Source organism: Temnothorax longispinosus, chromosome 3, assembly GCF_030848805.1.
Source record: "Temnothorax longispinosus isolate EJ_2023e chromosome 3, Tlon_JGU_v1, whole genome shotgun sequence".
NCBI classification, from domain to species: Eukaryota; Metazoa; Arthropoda; class Insecta; order Hymenoptera; family Formicidae; genus Temnothorax; species Temnothorax longispinosus.
In genome coordinates, this window is record NC_092360.1 from 22793683 (window position 1) to 22815401 (window position 21719).

At 35.4% G+C, this 21719-nt stretch overlaps 1 protein-coding gene across 4 annotated transcripts in view; it reads left to right on the forward strand.

The window, feature by feature from the left end:
* The window catches only part of LOC139810169 (uncharacterized), a 239675-nt gene that overhangs the window by 187761 nt on the left and 30195 nt on the right, over nt 1–21719 (forward strand). For all 4 annotated transcript variants that reach the window (XM_071773490.1, XM_071773493.1, XM_071773494.1 and 1 more), the window contains 4 exons: nt 4821–5698; nt 8653–8747; nt 9376–9494; nt 20058–20226. In XM_071773490.1, coding sequence (XP_071629591.1) covers nt 4821–5698; nt 8653–8747; nt 9376–9494; nt 20058–20226 — 1261 coding nt within the window. The remainder of the gene's footprint in view (nt 1–4820; nt 5699–8652; nt 8748–9375; nt 9495–20057; nt 20227–21719) is intronic.

Consider the following 21719-nt stretch of genomic DNA (forward strand, 5'->3'; position numbering starts at 1 on the left):
CTAGCAATCACCATTTGGTAGGCGAATGCCCTTTCACGCAGTTCCGCGCACCCTACGAAACCTGAAAGTACCGAATAACGAGATTGCGCTTAATGTTGCCAGCTTTTCACAGATAAAGACATTGTTATTTTTATGAATCATAATAACTCTAATTTTAAGCGATACATTTTTTTCCCTAAAAAGAACAAACAATAAAATATTAATCGGTAAATAATTTTAATAGTCTTGCCAAAAAGAGGCAAAGAGATTGAAATCTGTTCCTTTCTACTATAGTTGAAAAGAAAATGAAAAAGGGTTTTACATTTTGTAAAATAGATCTATATAGTATTAAATTGTAACATTAATACACATTTTGTGTTATATCAGGAAAAACCCTTTACATGCATGGTTAATATTATAGAATATAGAATATATAAACAAAATTATAAAATACCTATTGATGAAGACAATATAATTGATATAAATTATACGTATAATAATTGTGATGAAGAAATATATCAATATACAACTATATAACATGCGTTCAAAATTGCATAACATGCAAATAGTATTAGAAACAAAGAGCGATGAAGAAATAATTATATATCTATAAGGCCTTGCATGGATTTTACATTATTAGAGACAAACCTAAAATTATACAATTAAGAAATTTTTTAGCAAAAAAAATTTTGTTTATTATTGCGCTTGCATTTAAAATTATAAAATTATCATAACAAGTTACATATTTCTTTCTTGTGAGAATTATCTCGTGAAAATGCCGTATTTCCGAATCGGGGGATTTCCACTCTATTAGACTTACTTTTAATTCAACCCATCACAGACCGACGTCCATCTGGGACTGCATCTGTCGCGCCCGCAGGAATAATCTGCGGAATTTCCTTCTTCGCACGTCTCGCGAATTTGTCTATCACACGTGACAAGCGTAAATCCTTGCTGACAAATTGCGGAGCGCGGAGAGATAGGTGCGCCACGTTACTTCGGCACGTCCGCTCGATCGTAGCGAGCTCTGAAAACGCGCTCGGCTCCCGAAGGTGCATGGAAAAGGGAATTAGACGCGAAATTTGCAGACGCGGCGAATGAAAAATGATACGTTACTTATGCATCGGTTACACGGACCCGATCGGAAGGCTATCAATCACAAGGAACAAACGCGAAGTGTATCTTCATTTTATGGCTCAGCAGGCTGTATCGCGCGGGGGGCTAATCGCCGAAATTTCGCGCGAATCACTTGCACTCCCGCGGAGCAATGGCGCTTTTAAGCTCCGCAGCCGCTGCGGCATATCGCACGGCGGCGATCAATCATTCGCACAATTGCTTGTATTCAGGTCGCGAGATTGAAGAAAAAGCTTTCCCAGACGGATCGGCAACAAAACCCGAGACGAGCGCGCGGAGCGCCTTATCTGTTATCACAGAACGTGTTATTCGGAGCATGTTCACAGAGAGATCGGACCGCCGCGAATAATAATACGTGTAACCCCGAACAAAGCGAAGATTAATATGCCAATAGAACTTTGATAACACCGTCGGAAATTACTCAAACCGAATCGGAACATGTTCGAATCGCAACTTAAATCGCGGTTTAGTTTCGCAAGTATCTTATTCTTTTAAGTACAGGTTAATTGATATGAAATATGGAACAAATAAATGATGATAAAGTGATCTTTCTCACAGGCAAGAATTGCTCAGAAGATTTCTTGGATTCTCGCGGAAATCATTGTATACACATCCGCCGTTTTATAAATCACTTTTCAAATATATTTCTTTGAGCACACAGCTTGGGTATATATAGAAGCACGAAGTAAATAAATTGTGATATATCGATTCATCTGCAAAAAGAAAAATTGCACGAGAGAATCTAAGCGATCTTCGAAATTCTCACCGAAATCTCTGTATAGACGTCTGCCGTTTTATAAATCATTACGAACGTCGTCGGTGGCCAAAATTACACGGCGTTGCTCGACGCGATCGATCGATCACTCGCGACGCAAAGCGTGCGCTAAATTGCTTCCGAACGACGAACGACGAACGAATGTCACGTTGTCGTTGCTGTTGCTGTTGCCATTACAGCCTGTGCTATCGGCGTGGCCGGCAATATCGATTCGTCTAAACAAGATCGCCCATGCCAAATATCACGATATATATCGGCTCGCTGACGTTTGCGCATTTTCCGGACAATGTAAGCGAGATCGGAGATTCGCAAAATTTTCACAAAACTGTATACTGCAGTATTAAAAGTTGTCAACATAGAGATAGTCGAAATTTTAAAAAATGATAAGTAAAACAGATAAATTTTACGATAGTTTAAAGTTATAGAAAACTTTGAAAATTTGAAAGCGTAAATAATTTTGCTGTAATTAAACATTTGTGACTGATTGTGAATACCTTTTACAAATCACTTATCTATGGATTCTTTAGCCAATAAAATGGTTTTTTTTTTACAAACATTAGTTTGTAGCTTTTAGACACATTAGTAATTTTTTAAGTAAAAGTATTAAAAATGATTAATCCTCTTTGAATTAAAAAATTTTTTAAATTATTAACAGAACTGACGAAAATTTCGGATTTTTAGTAGTATATTAGTGTATGTGGCAAAATATTTCTATTTAAAATGTAAGACAGTATTGAAAGGCTTAACATTCTAAGATGGAAAAGTATATGGTACGCTTTACAGTTTCTTTCTTCTGTGGTGATTTGGTGATCTTCAATTTTCGCGCAAGAGTAGCGAAGATGAAAGGTATAAGGCTGGACTGGTGTAGCTTCTCGTGACGAAATAGAGAAAACTGAAGAACAAATGTATGAGGAACTGTATAAAAGCTGTAGCTGTTCCGAGTAATGGTAGAATAGAAGATACAGAGGGAGATAGAACACTGTCTGATAGAAGTCGCGGTAGATGGCAATCTTGTAATTCTCCTCGTTCGCCATCACACGGGCAGATATAGCAATGATGAGGTGATCGCAGTATATTCATAGCAACTGTTACTGTTGTGAGAGCAATATCCACTTGCGTAAATAGGATTGCGACGATTGTCAGACATCGCGATGCGCATCGGAACATCAACGAATCTACGTTATGGCCGCGACGACACAGTTTCATTGCACAATAAATAAAACCACAGCGTAAAAGTTTTATGTTTTAAAGCATTACTACGAATATATTTCGTACGAACGTATCTATGAATAAGATCAGGGCTTCTCAAACTAAGGTTCGCGACCCCTCACAAGGGAACGGTACGAAAGTGTCAATTTAGTCCTTTGGATACAATTGGATACAATTTATGTGTAACTTCTTAATTAGAGGGTGGTTTAAAGCACTTTTCACAGTGTGCACAACAAAAGAAGACTGAATTACGAAATCTGTATTAAAGTTGCGATTTTAGGAATTTCTACCTTCCTCTTTGAGCTATATATGTATTTCTCAGCAACCGTTTATCTCCACTTACTTTTGAAAATAATTATACCAATCCCTTGTCCTAGTCTTGGCCCTCAGGACTAAATTGATATTTTCGTACCGTTTCCTTGTCAGGGACTTGTGTAATATTATTGAGGGTCGCGGAAACATTTAAAAATATTATTTTTTCGTAAATAATTAGGTAACTAGTTTCTATTTCTATATAAAAATCTACTTTTTGTAGTTCTTATATAATAAAATATCTCAGAGAATTACATATTCTCATAATTTATAATAATTTCTCGTAAGTATTTAAGTGTATCGTTTAATATTTTTATATTTAAGTAACTCTCCTGCGATTTTCATCTATATGTTGACGCGAAGTTTTTGATTTACAATCAATCGTAAAAAAATATAGGTGAAAAAAACTATGTGGATGGATTTTCTATTGCAACTATGTTCTATAAAGAAAAACCATTCACTGGTATTAAAAGTAGAACAGATTTTTAATCATATAAAAGGAAATTTGTCGGTCGCGCTAAAGTAAATTTCGTTGGATGACAGAAAGCGCGCCGAGCGAAGTTTTCAAAAGAGTTTGTTTATCACGAGTTTCCTCATGGACTTCGATTGTGATCGAAGCCACACCGGGAGAAGCGAAATCTTATACCGAAAACTTTGCCAGGGTTCTCGCAAATAAAAGCACGATCGCGATACGCACGCTCGCGAAATGAAATTCCTGCGGAAGCGAACCTGCGGCACTTTTGTTTCGGGAAAATACGTGCCGTTGTGTCGCGCACAAAGGAATTACACACTGTTATTATCACGTGGTACTCGTATCGCGCGGAATATTTCAAAGTGAACAGGATGTCGCGCGCAGATTTTCAGCCTTTGTTCTATGTTGGTAGTTCCCGAAACGGATTTCCGAATTGGGAAGATTGTACGAATTATATAATCTCTCTAAATTCTTATTGCTAAAAACGTATGTCTTCGTTAAAGAGATATATATATATATTAATTGAATACAGAATGTAATCGACTTTAGCAGCATTCCCGAGTTTGTACTTATGTCACTCTCGAAGCAAACGATTCGTGTGCGCCGCCTCATTTTTATAACATTTTTAGATCTGAGATTTTGATTGGCCATTTATTGGCTCTCCTCCGAGAGCTCTTGAAAAACCCATAAAACTCCCGGTCGTACTTCTTACGTCCGCATTTAAATCCTCACCCAACCGGAGATCATTCTATCCCCTCGTTCCAAGTCATAAATCTCGGCGAAGCAAACGCTCCGCCTCGTCGGCATGTCGATTCACCCTCGACACGATCGGCGAACCTGTGTTCACCCTTACATTCCCCCGCCCACTGTGTGCATACATCCGGTGTTCCGACTTAACTTACTTATCGTTAACACGGCATGTTTGTTTCCTTCCCGCAGAAGCGGAGAACGGCGCCATTGAGCGTGGCATCAATCATCTCGATGACGAAGATCAACGCTTCGACGAGAGAATCGCGAAGAATCGCACTGTCGAAATTGGTCTCGCTGGCTGGTCTCGCGGCAACGACACAACAGCCCTCGAGGAAGTCATTTCCGCTCTCACGGTTGAGTACCCGACCTCAACGAAGGATTTGCCCTCGCTTGTTACCGCAGATCCTCATTTCGACAACGCGTCGAAGAGATACGTAGACGATCAGATGATATTCGCCTCGAAGAGGATCGAGGACTCGGGACAGGCGAAAGAGGCCCTGGCAAAGAGGCTGGACCACGAAGACGTTCGAGGGACGAACGACTCGACGATAGAAAAGTCGAAGGACGACTGGCCGACGATGATATCGGTGGAGAAGGTGGAAGATATTACGGAAGCGAGATACGGCGAGCAGAGAAACGTGCAAGATATCAGGGCGATCTCGTTCCAAGTACCGCCGCCGGACGAGAAAGAGGAGGACTATCAGGACAGCCGACAACAGGAGAAGACTAGCGTCGGCCATACGAATGAAACGAGGAAGCTCGGCGAGACCAGGAAAAATCAGTCTAGACCGGCGAATAACTTGCTGCTGACCGGCAAGTCGACGAAGGCCTTCTACGAGATTAAACCGTCGATCAGGACGCTCGAAACGGAACGCGGTCGTGATCATCAGTTTCAAATCACCACTCACAGAACGTTGTTGGAGAGAAAGTTCGTCCTGCCCAGCGATAGCGCTATTGGAAAATTCGGCCCGTATTTCGAGGACGGCGATCGAGAGATAAACGTCACCGCGAGAATCGGCAGTACCGTTTTGCTGGACTGCAAAATCGGCATGCTAGGAGATAAAAAGGTGAGTCGCTTCATCCGCCGTTAGTCTCGTTAATCTTACTCTCAGTTATGGTTTGGTTATGGTTACACTCAGTATACTTTCAGTTTTAGTAAATAATTTTACCAGTATTTTCTTGTGACAATTACACTGCAATGTCTTTATCCATTTAATCTTGATATGTTCACCTAACGCTAATTGGAGAGATTATTTATATTGGTGAGATTATTTAATGTATCTGTTATCATTGCTAAAGAAGGCTTAAAGAAGAACCGAAACGTACGATTTATAACTTTGTATTGAATTGTTAAATTAAATTTTACATAACATTAAATCACGTACAGCTAACTGCGTTTAATTCTTAAAGCTCACTTTTTTCCTGTTACTTGTTAATTTCAATATCGAGAGTTTTTAGTTAATTATCCATTTATTTACTTATACGAATCTCTTTAATTCTCTTATCTCACTTTAAAAGTTTCCACTATTATATGTTACAACTTGCAGTAAATTTTTTTTATCTTGTCAAATTTAAGGAAATAATTGACCTATAAGATCAAGGTAAAAGAAATTGCGCGAACTTTGTTAGTCTAATCAGAAAGACCGCACATTTTTCTCTTTCAAATAATGCGAATCGAGGGGAAAGCGTAACGATCGAGAAGGTAAAGCCGAGGGTACGGGAAAGATGCTGCGGCGAGTAAGCGGAGGCGCAAATTATAATTGCAAACATCGTTTGTTAGTGTCCGCCGCGCGTACGCGCTCCCGTCTGTCTTGTCGTTACGAAAGTTTTCGCATTTCAATCAGTGCCTGCTCTCGGTACCTCCCTGTCCATTTCTCCCCGTGATTTCTATGTCCATTTGCTCCTCGTCGCGCTCGGGCGGCTTGAAGTTCCGAGACACGCGGCGCGCTCGAGATTCCCGCGGGATTCATATTCCGCAGAATACGTAATGCGAAACCGATTGCGGTAGTATGCCAAGGAACGAAAACGAGTGCGACCCGATAAGAGGCGTGTATGCGTGTCGCGTGGATGTCGCCTAGGTAAGTATATAGCTGTACGAGAAATATAGCGCGTTATGTGCGTGTGGTGTGCGCGCGCCGCGCGCTCCGCGAATAGCAAACAACTCGAAGGGAACTTAATTATGAGATATCGCCCGTGCCGTTCGCCAAGTCGTCTCCTTTCGGTAAAACGGCTACTTAAGGCGTCGCGACGAATGGTTACTTGAGGAAATATTTGTTTGCGTTAAATGTTTACTTGTAATTATGACTTTAAGTAGAGTAATTCCTATATAATACAGGCATTATTACAAGAAACGCATTGTAACTATACTGAATGATATCTCGGATTCAAAAATACCTACTTTGTCTCGAAAGGTGAAAGGTGAGGATGGCAAGCTAAAAAACGTCATGAGTTCCAAATTAAGATTCAATTAAGATATCTTTTTTTGATTAAGATATTTTTAAATAAGATTTAATTAAAATATCTTTTCTGATTTTTGATCTAACTTGATATTTTTATGACAGGAGAAACGGAATTATATCCATTATATGAAACACACGTATGTGTGAGATTAATTTAAACGTTTCAAATAAAAATTAAGGTAAAGTTTTTATTCAACTGTCACTTAATCTGTCATTTAATCAGAAAATATAACGAAATTAAAATAGATATTCACTGCATCTACTAAATTTTGAGGTACGTTAAGCAGACTTTTAATATTTAAATTTAATAAAAGTCCAATTAGTTAAAGGTCTTTTTGCGTGTTTCCTCTTCTTTGCGTCACGCCATCCTCTCTTAAACAAAAGTTGACCCTTTATTAATTTCATCATGTTAAATAAGAACTACCGAAGCGATTCTTTTGAATTCAATGGCATAACTTCTCCGGCGACACGCAAAATTTAATTTGGGCGACACGCATAAGGGCCCGTCCGCGGCTCGCCCAGAAATTATTTTCCCCGTTTCCTTCGGCGAGAGGTTCTCCATAACATAATTCGGCGCGTCTACGAAATCCCTCGGACGGTTAATGTTTCCGTCGCGGACGTTAAGTTTTCGCGAGACACACTTTTATCCGCGATGACAAACCGTGATAACTTGTCCCGTGATATCCCGTTATTACGTCGGTTGGCACGTATAGAATGAGGTCGAATCTCGAGAGAAAGCTTTGAAAGCGGAAAGAGGACACAACGGAAACGTCGCTATAGATTGCATAAAGGCTTTGTTGCACTCTATGAAATTTTTAATTTTGCTACATCGATTACAAAATCAGTTATAATCAACTTCAAAATCTTTATCTCTGTCTACAAATTAATTAGATAAGTTGCGATATTGTTTTTAAAAACTTCAGAAACATGGACGTATCGAACTATTGAATATTCGACAGTAATCAAATGAAAATTAGCTGGAACTCAATAAAAAGTTTTGCGTAAAATTAAAAGACAAAAGAAGCAATAAAAAAAAGTTCTTTTTATGCAAATATCTTTAAAGTAAACTCGAAATAATTAAATTGTCACAGTTGCTCGATCTCTTTCATAAAGAAGCTAATCATTACGAGTTTGATATCGTTTATTTTTTTTAAAAGTACTATCTAATAATCATATCGTGTAGACGAGCCTTAAATCAACACTTCTCTAGGCGAATACGGAGCTCCGCGTAAATTGTCTGCATTTATTGCCGACATACACGAAGCTCCGCAGAAATTGCTCGCTGCCTTTTTTGGAAATCTAAGAGCAAAAGGAATTATTAATTTCAAACGCAATCTCTCGAGATATATTTCCGTTGTATTTCATTGTCTCGAAGATTATAGTACTTGCTTGAAGAATATGAATATTTTTGAGTAATATTGCATAAGAAAATTGCATAAAAAGTATTGTGTGATACTTAATTTTGAAGAGAAGAATAACAATAAAATTAAATATAATGCGTCACGATTTAATGAAAAGACTTACTCTGATAACAATAATTTTGTTTTTTTTCCTGTTTGCAGGTAACCTGGTTACAGCATAATAAGGACTTCTTTCGTCTGTTGACAGTAGGCAGAACGCCGTATAGCAACGACCAAAGAATCAGTCTTAATTTCCGGTAAGTCGTAATAAACCTCCTTTATTTAGCTACGCCGATTTTACAAAGAAATAGCCAAGGCTAGAACATCTTGTCGTATAATTTTATTATCTTTAAAGTAGGAGTTCATGATATTACAGCGCGATTGTGCAAATTCAGCGACGAAATTGTCAACGTTATTACCATAATTCGTTATTATTCGCGGCAGTCTAGGCAGCCAACCGCGTAATCGCTCGTCAGCGTCGAATTATCATCTCAGTTGATTTTTACTATCGTCGGGATGAGCTCGGGACGTTGCCGTTAGCGAGGATGGAGGAACCTTGCTCTCTCTCTCGTCTTCTTTCACCAGGATTAAATCAACCGTTTTATGTGCTATAAAAATCAGAATCGACCACGATGTAACGTGAGGTTTCGCGCCGTAACATTACCCTTCGTCCATTCAAATAGAGCGTATTATTAGGGACCTTTATTAGGAAATAAAATGTCAATTTTCCTCTATTCACATCCCAGTTACTATATCGTAAATTGTTAGTATATTGCAAATGTGTCAGTGGCGACAGGAAACTCTTTGTGGCTTATTTTACTTTTCAGCCGAATCTTACAGTCCAACCATTTTCTACCATTTTGTCCTTTCTCGTCTGATTCCCAGATATCCCAGCAATTGGAGATTGCAGATATTGTACGCGAACCCGCGCGACTCGGCGTTGTATCAGTGCCAAGTCGCCACGCATCCGCCGCTGGTTAAAAAAATCAACGTCATCGTTACGGGTGAGTTTAAGTCAGCCTATAGTTAAAATTTTATTTTGATAGCGATAACGCTTTAGCAATTGTGTGATATTTTCAGCAAGAAATGTTTAAACAATTTTAATCCAGTAATATTTGTGTTTATTAACGATTTAGGGCAAACTCTTTGAAGCCTTATTATACATATATATATAATTGTTATATTTTAACGGATGAAGAGAAATACATGAACTGTAAATAACCGCGTAACTCTTTCCAATATATATTTTAATAAAACAACCAATCAGATTATATTTAGTGTTTTGGTTAGAAGTTTGATTTTTCTAATCAATTAAATTTATAAATATCCATATTAAGTTTTGATAATTGTATTGAAATTCTTTAATTTCGATAAAAGAGAACTATAGCAGTTTATATAATAAACATTTAATATATAAATTATTAAAGTATTCTATAGAAATTTTAGAATGGGTAATTTAATTTATTATTGTTTCATATAAATTTTATTTATTTCATTTTATTATTTGATCATTTTATAACTTTATATAAATTTTATTATTTTATATAAATTAGGGCCGGTTGTTCCAACCTTTTGGTAAACTAACTAATAGTTAAATCATATATATTATGTCTTTGTTTATCCTTTACATTAAACAAAGATAGACATATGATTTAACTATTAGTTAGATTACCAACAGGTTGGAACACACACAACCGGCCCTTAATGTAATAAATTTAACCGACAAGCTTAATATCTTTAAAAATTTAATAACGACTTAATCGTCATAAAAGACAAGGGTACACTATGCGAAACTTTCTACTTCAGCATTAGCCACTACCTGTTGGAATACCAACTTGAAATATTCATCGCTTCATCTACGGTGCACTTCGTACAAGCTTAATTAATCCGAGCAGAATTCGCACTCGGGTCGCACTCGTGCAAAGCGTGTCGCGCGTGTAAACTAAAATGTCTTGACCTGAAAAGAGGATAAATTGAAGGATCGTTTGCTTGCATCCCTTCTCGCGACCCCATGCCGCAAGAGAATCTCCTTCGGGCATGAAATTGTTCCGCGCCAAAGAGAGACGAAAGAGGCCAGTCGGATTGTATGTTAAATCAAGAAAAGAACAGATGGGGCGAACGCGCGGAATGAGGGACAAAGAAAGAGGACAAAACGTGGGTAAGAGCTAAGAGCATACGAAGCCCCAGTATTGCATCGCTCGTCGTTACCCCCAATCCCGTTACGTCGCCGATTCGGTGCAATGGAAACCCGCATTTCTCGGGATAAAGCGCCTCAGCGTGGCTGGTAATCTGATCCGATCTCGGAGGAAAATCGGCAAGCAAGAGTGAACAAAAGCCGCCCCCTCCAGAAACGAAGTAGGACAGAACAAACCCGGATAGATTGACGTTATTACACATCTCTTCGTTACTCAAATCAAAATCCTCCTTATCGTCTGTCATCGCGATCGTAATTTGCAATCCTGCGGTATCGGTTTTTTTCTACGTCTATCGATCTTGCCCTTTTCGTTAATAAATGAGCGCGCGTCGATATGACTTATATAATACGTCGTTCTATAGCGAAGTTACAGCGACTGCGACTGCAGCGAAATATTTTTTCGAAATGTCAGAGGGAAAAGGCCGTGAAAGCCTTAATGAAAAAATATCGCTTCCGTGGTTTAAGGTCAATCGCGCGCATCAATTGTGTTTAGTTCGATAGGGAATCGTCCGCACATTTCATCGTTTTACGATGGATCTTCATTTTTATGTCGATTGTCGATTTGTGGCCGAATCGATCAAGAAATAATGCGGCGATTCTCGAATATAAACTAGAAAAGTGTGACTTGGAATTCTGAGGAGGATCTATTTAGATCCCATTCTTTTTTAATAACTTTGTAATATATGCGTATGTGATATAATTATTAGTGTAATTTGTTAAGGTATTCTACAAAACGTATATATGTTTTGTATTTTTTTGCTATCTATCAAAATATACTTATAAATTCTTAAAATGCGTTAATTTTTATTTTATAAATAGCACGTATAGGTAAACGAAGAATCGATATTACATTATTAAAGATAATATTTTCTTAATATTTTGTCGTATATTTAAATTTTATTATAATTTTTATAAATTGTACAATATATTTCTCATTGTTCTATTTCTTACGATACGCTTTACATGTAAATTTTACATATTAATTCGTTGAAATTAGGAATAAATCCTTTGATTTGCAATTACTTCAATATTTCAAACGCTATCAACACTTCAATAATTAATTAAGTTGCCAATCTAAATTACAATCCGAAGGGGACATGGTAGTAGATTCCACTTCTCTACTTTTTATCTTTGTTTCATAAAATATCTTCGCAAACTCAAATATTACTCGACGTGAATATGGCGATTATTTATCTATTTAAAAAAGATTTCTTGCAAACTTCGTGCGTTATGTAAGCCTATACGTGTATATATTTCTTTTCTTTTTATTATGTGACACGCATAAATCGGACAGCATATGGTATTGCCGACGATGGAAACGGAAAACTAATAAAATAGATTAAAGGGAAAAAAAAGACGTCCGCGAGGTTCGCGTATCACGCAATCTGGCCTCGTTGCAACTGCAATGAGTCGTAGAGCAACGTGCGGAATGAACTTTCGGAAATTTGAATGCACCGTGCAGTGCCGTTTCATTATGTGCCGCGGCACGGTCCCAGTGCCCGTGCGTATCCGCTTCGTGTGTGGGGATGAAATTACTTTCCCGTGGTGACTCGCCTCACACGGTCCTTTCCGCCCTTTTGCTAAAATATATACCGAAACTCGTCGACCTTCCGTCCGTTCTCTTCGATTCTCCCGCGCGCCTATCATCTTGTGTAACGAACTCAACATATTGTAAAATACTACGACGCAGCAGACACAGTTTTATGTCTCGAGATTAAATATGGAACAAGGGAAAGAGTCAATTGTTGAAGGATTTCTTGAAAGAGCACAGTGTTTTCAATGAGCGCACAGTGAATCACGCGATATTTTCGAGACATTTATCCGCAATATTAAACTTTTATCCATAATTTGAATAATATCTTAGAGAAATATTAACACTTCTGAGCTTTTGATACGCTTGTTAGCGTCCCATATGAATTGAATGTCCAAGGATGAACAGGTAACACGTGTTTCACCACGATGAACGGAGTTTTAATCCATTATATCCCAAAATTAAACAAGACGACCAAGTAACAGAGAATAGTCGAAGAGTTTCGTGAGAGCGGAATATTCCGCATATTGTGAATATCACGGATTAAGAGAGAGAGAATTACTGTTAAATATAATACTTGTAAGTGAATTCAAAAATATTTACAAAAAAATTAACGTGTTAATTATTATGAGGTGGTTTTAATAAGCATCAAGTATTTCTTCCTTTATTTATTTTATTTATATAAATAAATATGATAGCTAATTAACTAGTTAGCATTTGCTAATTTATAGCTATATCCAAAAATCTTATTTATTTAAGTTAATGACAAAATAGGATTTGTCTCCTGTTGTTGACTTGAAGAGTGGAATCAGAAGACAAATCTAGTGATAGTTACTTTGCGCAACGTGAATCAGCTTTTGCGCAAGTTAGTTTTAGCGCGGAAATGTGATCTGTTTTTACAGCTGGCTAAATAAGCTGCGACTGCGAGCACGAAGTCCTGAGACGCGCGAAATGGCTCTTATTAAGGAGCACGCAAACAAGGGCGAATAAAGAAAGCAAACATATTTCTTCTAAGCTTATTTATCGCGCAGGCAAAGAAATTTAGGGGTTGAAAAATCAACAAACGGAAGTTATCGTAAATTACGTGGAAATTAATAACAAGAATCCATTAAGTTCCGTGTAACGTCATCATTGAATTTAAGAACATGTTTAATCTTTAATTGTTTTATGAATTATTATTGAATTTTTTAACAAATGGGAAAATGTATTTTTGTGCTTAAAAACAACTGTGTTTGTAAAAACATAGAAGGTCTAGAATGTTTCATAAAAAGATAGTTTTTAATGAAATACTATAAATCGGCTTTTTAACTTTATTAGTTTTAAATTTATTAGCTTCGAAATAATTTTTTAGTCTATTATTGATATTGTGAGAAAAATATCACCAGAAGAAGAATTTCTCCTTGCAATTAAACAGACACATAAAATTTAATCAAAATATACATATACATACAGCGAACACGGTCAAAGAAGTATTCGCGAAACAATTGTGGCGTGCTATGTTTTAATACGAAGCGTATTTAAACGCTTAATTTCAAAGAGAACGAAGATATCGCGAACGAGAGACACTCAGAAAAACCAATCATCGTACTGTGGTATAAAAATAACTTTTCCCTTGTTGGGCGCTATTGGTTTTAACGATTGGAATATTTTTCATTCTTTATACATAGCATGATCAGTATCGAGTTTGACTAACTTTGACATATAAATGTATGTTTTTTATTTTAAATAATTTTGTCAAATATATTTTATATTTGAAAAATATGTGTTTGGGTGCTATTAAAAAACATTTATTTAAACATTTGAATTGCTTACGATAATTATAGAATTTATTATTATTGAAAATTCGAAGACTTTATTAAATTAAGTGCTCGAGAATATTACAAGTAGATAATAATTAAAGTTTATTCTTTGAATAATTTTAAGCCAATTTTGCTTAAACTAACGTTTGATTACTGAAATATTTAATATTGCAAGTTTTAAAACTTTGTGAACAACAGAATTCTTTTTCTGTTAGAGAATATGCTTAAGAGATTGATGAAGGTTTTGTGAAATATTCTATATAATATATCGACGGATTTTCGATTTAATCCATAAGTAAAATAATCAAAATACGCGTTTGTCAAATCTTATACTTTATGAAACTACATAGTTGACATAGCCGGAATATTTCTAAAATGAACGATCAATCGTAAAGAGACAGATACATCATGCGAGATATCCATCGATCATCGATATGATTAATATTAAAGTTGAACCAGTATTCATCTGACTCCATTTGTTATATCATGAAAGCCACGATGATATTTATGACACATGTCTTCGCATCAAGTGATTTATTAAATCGTTTATTGAAAGTGATTTTGTTTTTGCAAGAAAATCTTTTATAAGAGGATATTCTCTATCATTTTTTAGAATTATCCAATATTTCATAATTACAAGATTTGTGCGGCAAACACTGCTTATCTTGCTTAAAAAAGATTACATCTTTATTTAAAAAATTTTTTGTTATTCTTTTTTCTCGATGTTTTATTTTTGCACTTTTTTTCTCTAGTTTCTGATTTGTTTTAATTAAATACTTATACTGTCAGTATAATTAAATGTTACAATATCTGAGATAAAATATAACAATGTAAACAATTTTGCTAATGGTGCACTGCTATAGAATTCACTACTATGAAATTAATCTGTAAATACATATTTGTTACAAAGAACATTGAAAGAACATGCAGAATGTATTCTGCATTAATAATGTCAATAAATATTTATTTTTTATTTATCGATTTTCTATCGATTTTAATTTAATTAGAGGCTTGTGAGATATTTATGAATTATCTATATTTATATTTTGTTTGACACTTATCCCGTGCAATATGTATACATTTTTAATTTATTAAGAATATTTCACAAGTTATTTTTTTATATAAAAAGTATAACTTGAATTTTTAGGAATTTCTTTAAACTTTTATATAAGAGATGGTAGAAAAAAAAGAGAAAGTAGATGATAATTTCGTTGATCATCATTAATATTTAATATATTATTGGCAATTGAAAATATTTTACGCTACATATAAGAAAAAGAAAATTAAAATAATTATTTAAAATCTTGTGTAACACATACGACGATGGGTTTTAAATCTTTATAAGTTTTTAATTCAATTACTACTTGATTACAAAAATAATATCAAAAAATGCATTTCGACATTTTACTCGATAAACGTAATCAATTGTGTGAAAACTATTTAAACGCGGAAAAATAGATAATAAAGTTTTACTTGAAATAACCGGAAAATGTTGAACGACGCGCGGTATTTTATAATTTCCACTTTGTCTAACACATGAACACAGCGTGGAAAAGGAATTGTTCGAGTACTTGTGCCAGGTGCACGATCAGTTCGGCAAAATTCGTTCCGTTTAATGGATTGGTACGGAATTAATTATGCTGAAGGCATAGATAAAGACTGACTATACCGGAATTATTCATGCCGCATAGTATTTATTGAATGGTTTAACAAGAAATCCGCAATGTTTTAATATCCCGATCCTTCAATGATGCCATTCATATCTTTGCAGCTGCATCTAAAAAACAAAATTCTCGATTTTATTTGACTGAAATAGACGACATTCCACAGGAAATATTTTTGCAGCTCTTGCGTTTCAATACACTCAATCAGATTGATGAGAGCACCACAAGCTCTTTGAAGCCTACTTTCAATTTTCTAATGCATGGGTATTTAAGTTTTTATTAAAAATTATTGATCAACAGTTTTGTTATCAAATCAACTAACAAGTTTTGCTAATAAACAGACACTGGGATCTAAAAGGATTAAACTCTTCTGTCTAAGTTCAAATAAACGCAAAAATATGTAAAAGACATCTTAAGAAATGCTAAAAGATTATGACGTCTTTTTGACATCTTTTAGACTCCTCGCGACACAAAGTTTCGGATAAAGAGCAAACTTTAAGGTGCCGCGGCGGTGGCTGCACTTTCCCAAATGTCTCTTCTGGAATCGGCTTCATCCCCCCGGCCATGAGGGATTTTAATAAGCGGCGCGTAAACTCGTGGGAACGAAAAAGTGACGAAGTTCGAGCGCGGACAGTAGATCGAAGTCGCGCGGAATCGTGAAATCCAATTTAAATAATACTATCCTTCCGGCAACTTCGACTTCGGCGTTTTCCCCAGGGAGAGCAAGCGACCGATTGCCCACCTCTCCGCATTCGTCGCCCTTTCCCCTTCTAACTATTCGTCCCAAAGGAGCTTAAAAAATGATCCGCCAAAAGAAATTACAGACGCGCGCGCAGTTCTTCTTTCGATATCTCTTTTTCTCCCTTCATATCTCTTTCTCTCTTTCTCTATCTCTGTCCCTCTCTCCCTCTGCCCACCCCCTTCTCTTTCTCTCAATCTTTTTCTCCCTCAATTCCGTTTGGGACTGGATTAAATTCTCCATCGAATTCCGCAGCGTCTGTTCTCATCGGAAAAGAAAATTCGCCCAAAAACGTTCGCGCGCGAGCGCGAGCCGAGCTGTCGATATCCCGCAAAGCTTTCAACGCCGAGCAAGTTAGAAAATGTCAACGACCTCGGCCTGATATTACGTAATTACTTAAGCTTAAAAAAGGAGCCGTGAGCGACCGCGTACCGGTAGTTTTAACGGCGAGTGAGAATGACAGCCGTCGTTCGCACGGAGATTATTTGCTAGACTGAATCCGGAGCACGGTACGTGAACGTTAATCGACAACTCGAAAATTGAATCCGCGCATTAGATGCACGATCGAGATGCGATTACTATGGTCATTACGGATATCATCGTAAAGAGAACGCTCAGCAGTCCGTAGGTATGTTTTACGTTTGTCGAAAGTAGAGAAGAAAATTCTTCGCGAAATCTGTCCTTAATTTAGATCCGTCAAATTCATACTAAGCTTTTCATCAGTTTTTAATGATCGCATTTATAATAATTTTTTATTTGCAATATATTGTGATTATTTAGACGCGGAGTTTGGTTGATAGCATGATGAATTGCCCGTCCCATCTATTTAAGTAATTTATTTGAGTATCTTTTATTATACGAAAACATTTATCATGTCGTCATATGATAGCACGGATATGACCGTCGAACGTGTTTTACGATGATACCTTTTTCCAAGATATCAGTTCGTTATTATTTCTAAGATTTTTCATTTAGATATTTATTATTTAAAAGCCTTGGTAGATTTAAATTCATAAATTGTATGATGAAAATGGTTATATTATACGTTAAATATCCAATTTATAAATATCTGTGTAATGAATACTTCTGAACTTTATATGCTTAGAAAGAAAATTCAAAATTATATGACAGTATTATGCTCGGCATAAGGTCCATCGCCAAAGTGCATCAGGTAGTTAAAGCACATTCCATCGAGTCCCTTTAACTTTCGAATTCTCGCTTTTACCGGCACAAAGGCACTCATGTATCGAGCTAGGTCTCCTGCTTGACAGCTTCATTTCACCCTAAGTGGTTTCGCCGTGTCGCATCCCCAGTATCGTGGACATTAATCAAGGGATTGCCTGAGTGTTTCAGCAAGTGTGTTGAAAGCATCCTACTGTAACTCGTATACTTACGTAATCAATTGTATTAAGTTATCTTTAGCTGATAAACGATTCATTCGTTTATCATAGAAACTTTGGATTTTAAATTATTCGCGCCATTGATTCGTCCACATTTGTTTCATTTTCGTTTTCTTTGTAATTTAATTGACATTGATGATGTGATATTAATATCGAAAATATCTAAAATTAAAGATTCCTTGAATTAATTAAAGCAAGATATTCATTCTTAATAAAAGTACCGTAGTGTTATGTACTCGTCAAAGCGTTCTCGTTCATTTAATTGAAGAAGTAAAAGCTCAATAGAACATCCTCGTTATTTTTTATTAAGGTTATTAAAGTTATAAAGAATGATTGAAAATTTTCCTTTTAATATTTACTTGAATTCTTAGTCTGACTATCTCCGACAAATATTAAATAGTCAATTTCGAACATAATTTAAACGCGAATAAGAATTCCACGAGTAATTTATATGATAAAGTAATTAGTTTACGTTTAGTTTTCCAACGTTCAATATAATTTTACATGTGAAAATATAAATCATATTAAGTGAATTATGACTGATTATGATAAACAATCAAGTATTATAGATAGGAATCTTTTGTGCCTGATAATATTATTCACGTGAATTTATATATATTCTCGCTTAACAAGCTAAACTGATTATTATTTTAATTATGCGATTGTATTCTTCAGCTTAAGACTGCGTTTTAAGTTCGATAGTAACAATGCGTTTGGTAAGCAAGAAAAATGTAGGTACATAAATTCACGTAAGTAATATTATTATAGACATAAAAGATCCATTTCGACCGTACATTGACACATTTCCTATTTACTTGATTGTCCTTTTTGATTACCGAAAGAAGTGATCTGTATTATCTTTATAGATTTAGCATTATCTTGCGATTTACTTGAAAATCTTTCTTTGAAAGTGGTAGTAAAAACGTATATTGAAATAACAACCAAATGGATTAAATTGATATTGTAAGATATAAAGTTATATAAATTCGGAATTTTACGATCTCTGAAGTTCGTAGATCTTTAAATTTTAATAAATTATATCTTCATATTTTTACAACATTAAAATTAACGTCATCGAATTATTAATTTCTTAAAAATCTTCATAAAATGTACAATTCAATCATGAAATTTTAACGTCACATAATTTATCAACTGCTGCATACAATTTACAAAAGCTGATAACATGTAGGCAGAACAAAAACGAAACATTCGGAGAAGGAACGAGAGAGAGAGAAAGAGAAAGAAAGAGAGAGAGAGAGAGAGGTATCGAGTGAGTTGATATCATCAAATTTGCATAGCAGTCGACTTGAGAATCGTTTGTTGGACGGTTGTACTGAATTTCAACAACGGGCTCGCTTGCGATTCTTTTGAGACTCTATTTTCGCAAACGTGCCAATTCTACGCAAGCTACGGGAGAAAAGTCGAATCGGCACACGTTTTCGAGACGCGTTTACGCATCTGGTCACGAACAATCCGTTCCCAATTTCCTCGCACGAAAACTCGCGCGCGAGCGGACGTCCGGTGCATCGAAGAGAAAGCTTTTTGCCGACAGCTTTTATCGATATGGATGATGTAACCGCAGGTCGATACGTTTTGCTTTCGCGTTCGCCTAACTGAAGCGGAAGTAGATGTTATATGCTAGGTTATATGCCTCATATCCTTCTTCTTTCAGTAAAGAATTTCCGGGTGAGAAGCATGGTGGTTGCAATAAATTTTTCTCTTGCACTTTTTTACATTCGTCTTTTCGAACAAGCGTCTCGATATATGCGTTATGTTCCTATTGTAACTGTCCGATATTTTTTAAGTGCGTTTTGCATTTGCGTTACTATATTTGAATAGAAATATATACTCAAAACTTGCGTTCAAGTTATTCTCAAAATGTTGTTGACGAAAGCAATAATATTTTATTAGATTTAATAAAAATTATTGATATCAATATAATATAAATTTACATTATTTAATTATTATATAAAAATTTTGTGTGTGTGTGTGCGCTTTTTCTTTTTAATACAATTTATTTAAATCTGAATTATGCAAAATATTAACTAAAAAAATTCATACGTATTTATTTTACTATATGCAAATATTGCTCATTAAAAAGCATATGGCAGTCATATTTATTACGTAATAATTTTATGAGAATTCAAATTGAAATTTATTTAAATTATTGCTCACATGTAAGCTCGAAAAAAATCTGTGGCAATCAATGCTGACTGATCATGTTTTAAACTATGTCACAGCGCCAACTCTGACGATCAGCGATGATTCTGGACGTATAGTTTCCAAAGAAAGGCATCTGAAGGCAGGAAGTGTTCTCAGGCTCAGGTGTGAGGCAAGAGACGTGCTCGAGTCGCTCAACGAGTCCGTCGTTTGGACTAGAGGAGACGAGACACTTACAGAGGACATTAGGTAAGTGCTTGAAACAAACCATCGTTGCGTATTGCGACCGTTTGTCCTCCGATTTAGGATAGTTTCGATAGTTGCGATCGCTCCTTCTATAGATTGTATTATTTCAGAAAATAAGTTTTCCCTGGACTATCCAATAACGCATTTACCGTTGCGTCTTCTTAAAAACTTGTCTACAACTCTGCTGTGCTCTCCATCCTCTATCTTTTCTATTATTTATATATAAACAGCATTATATTTTTATAAACAGCATTTTATGGCCATACTTGTATTTCACATTTAGCACTAAATTCGTGAAGATTTTATGCGAAGACAGTCGTGATTTTTTTTATCATAATTAATTAAGAAACTACAAAATTTGTGTTAGAAATCTCAGAAATGTATTAGAAAGGATTCGGTATTTTCTATATTGTTTGGTTTTAAATCTAAATCTATTCGATTTAATACAAAATATATTATTGGCAAAAAATAGAAATGAATATAATATCGTCGCGAATTTCTTTGTAATTGATTTAATGTGACATAAGACTTTGCGCAGTCTTACGAAGAAAGAAAGAAATGACGTCTTGTAACTTTTCCCGAACAATTCTATTGCATGCAGTTCTAGCGTAAAGCAGATTTTTAATTAAATTCTCAAATCGTAACAAAGTTAGTATAGGTAAGTGCTTCGAGATTTGCTTGAAATTTACATTCTCAAAAGGAAAATTCCTGATCCCATTATTTCTTCGATCTTCCACATTTTGCTTTTTGCTCCTTCTGAACGATAATTGGAATCTAAAACTTCTTCATTATTCTCCTGTATAAATTGAAATAAAAAATTATGTTATACTTATTTTTGATTATAGATTTTGGGGGGAGTGCATAGTTATTTATAAAAAATTTCCAAAATATCTACATTTGCATATATATGTGGATATAGATTATTTTGTTGACGCAATTTTGTAAAAAAAATATTGAAATATTATTTATTCGTATATACTAAAAATAATAATCTTCATAGATTTTCTGTTAGAAACTCGAAGCAATAAGGCGTTAAAATGCACGCTTGAAATATAGGCGAATATTCACGCTCGGCGCAAACACGATCGTACCCTACTTTACAGTTCTACAATTTCTCCTCCATATAGAAACGAACATCTTTGTGTACTCTATAAACACTTCATATCGATAGCTCTCTGATACCAAATTTATGAAGAAAAGTATGAGATATATATGTCTCTGAACGATTTAGCGTTGTTGTAATAATGACATCAGCCTTGAAAAAAGATTTTTTATGTAATTGTAAGTTCTTTTTTGCATGATATTTTCTTCAAACGAAATTTTAAGAACTCTTATTTATCTATTTTTACTTCTAAAATATATAAACATATATAAATTTTTAATTATTACGTTTATGAACTTGATGCGATAAAGATTAGATAAAAAAAATGTTAAGGAGCGTTTTCGTACAATTAAATGCGCGATTAATATAAATACAAATCTCAATTTTTAAAAAT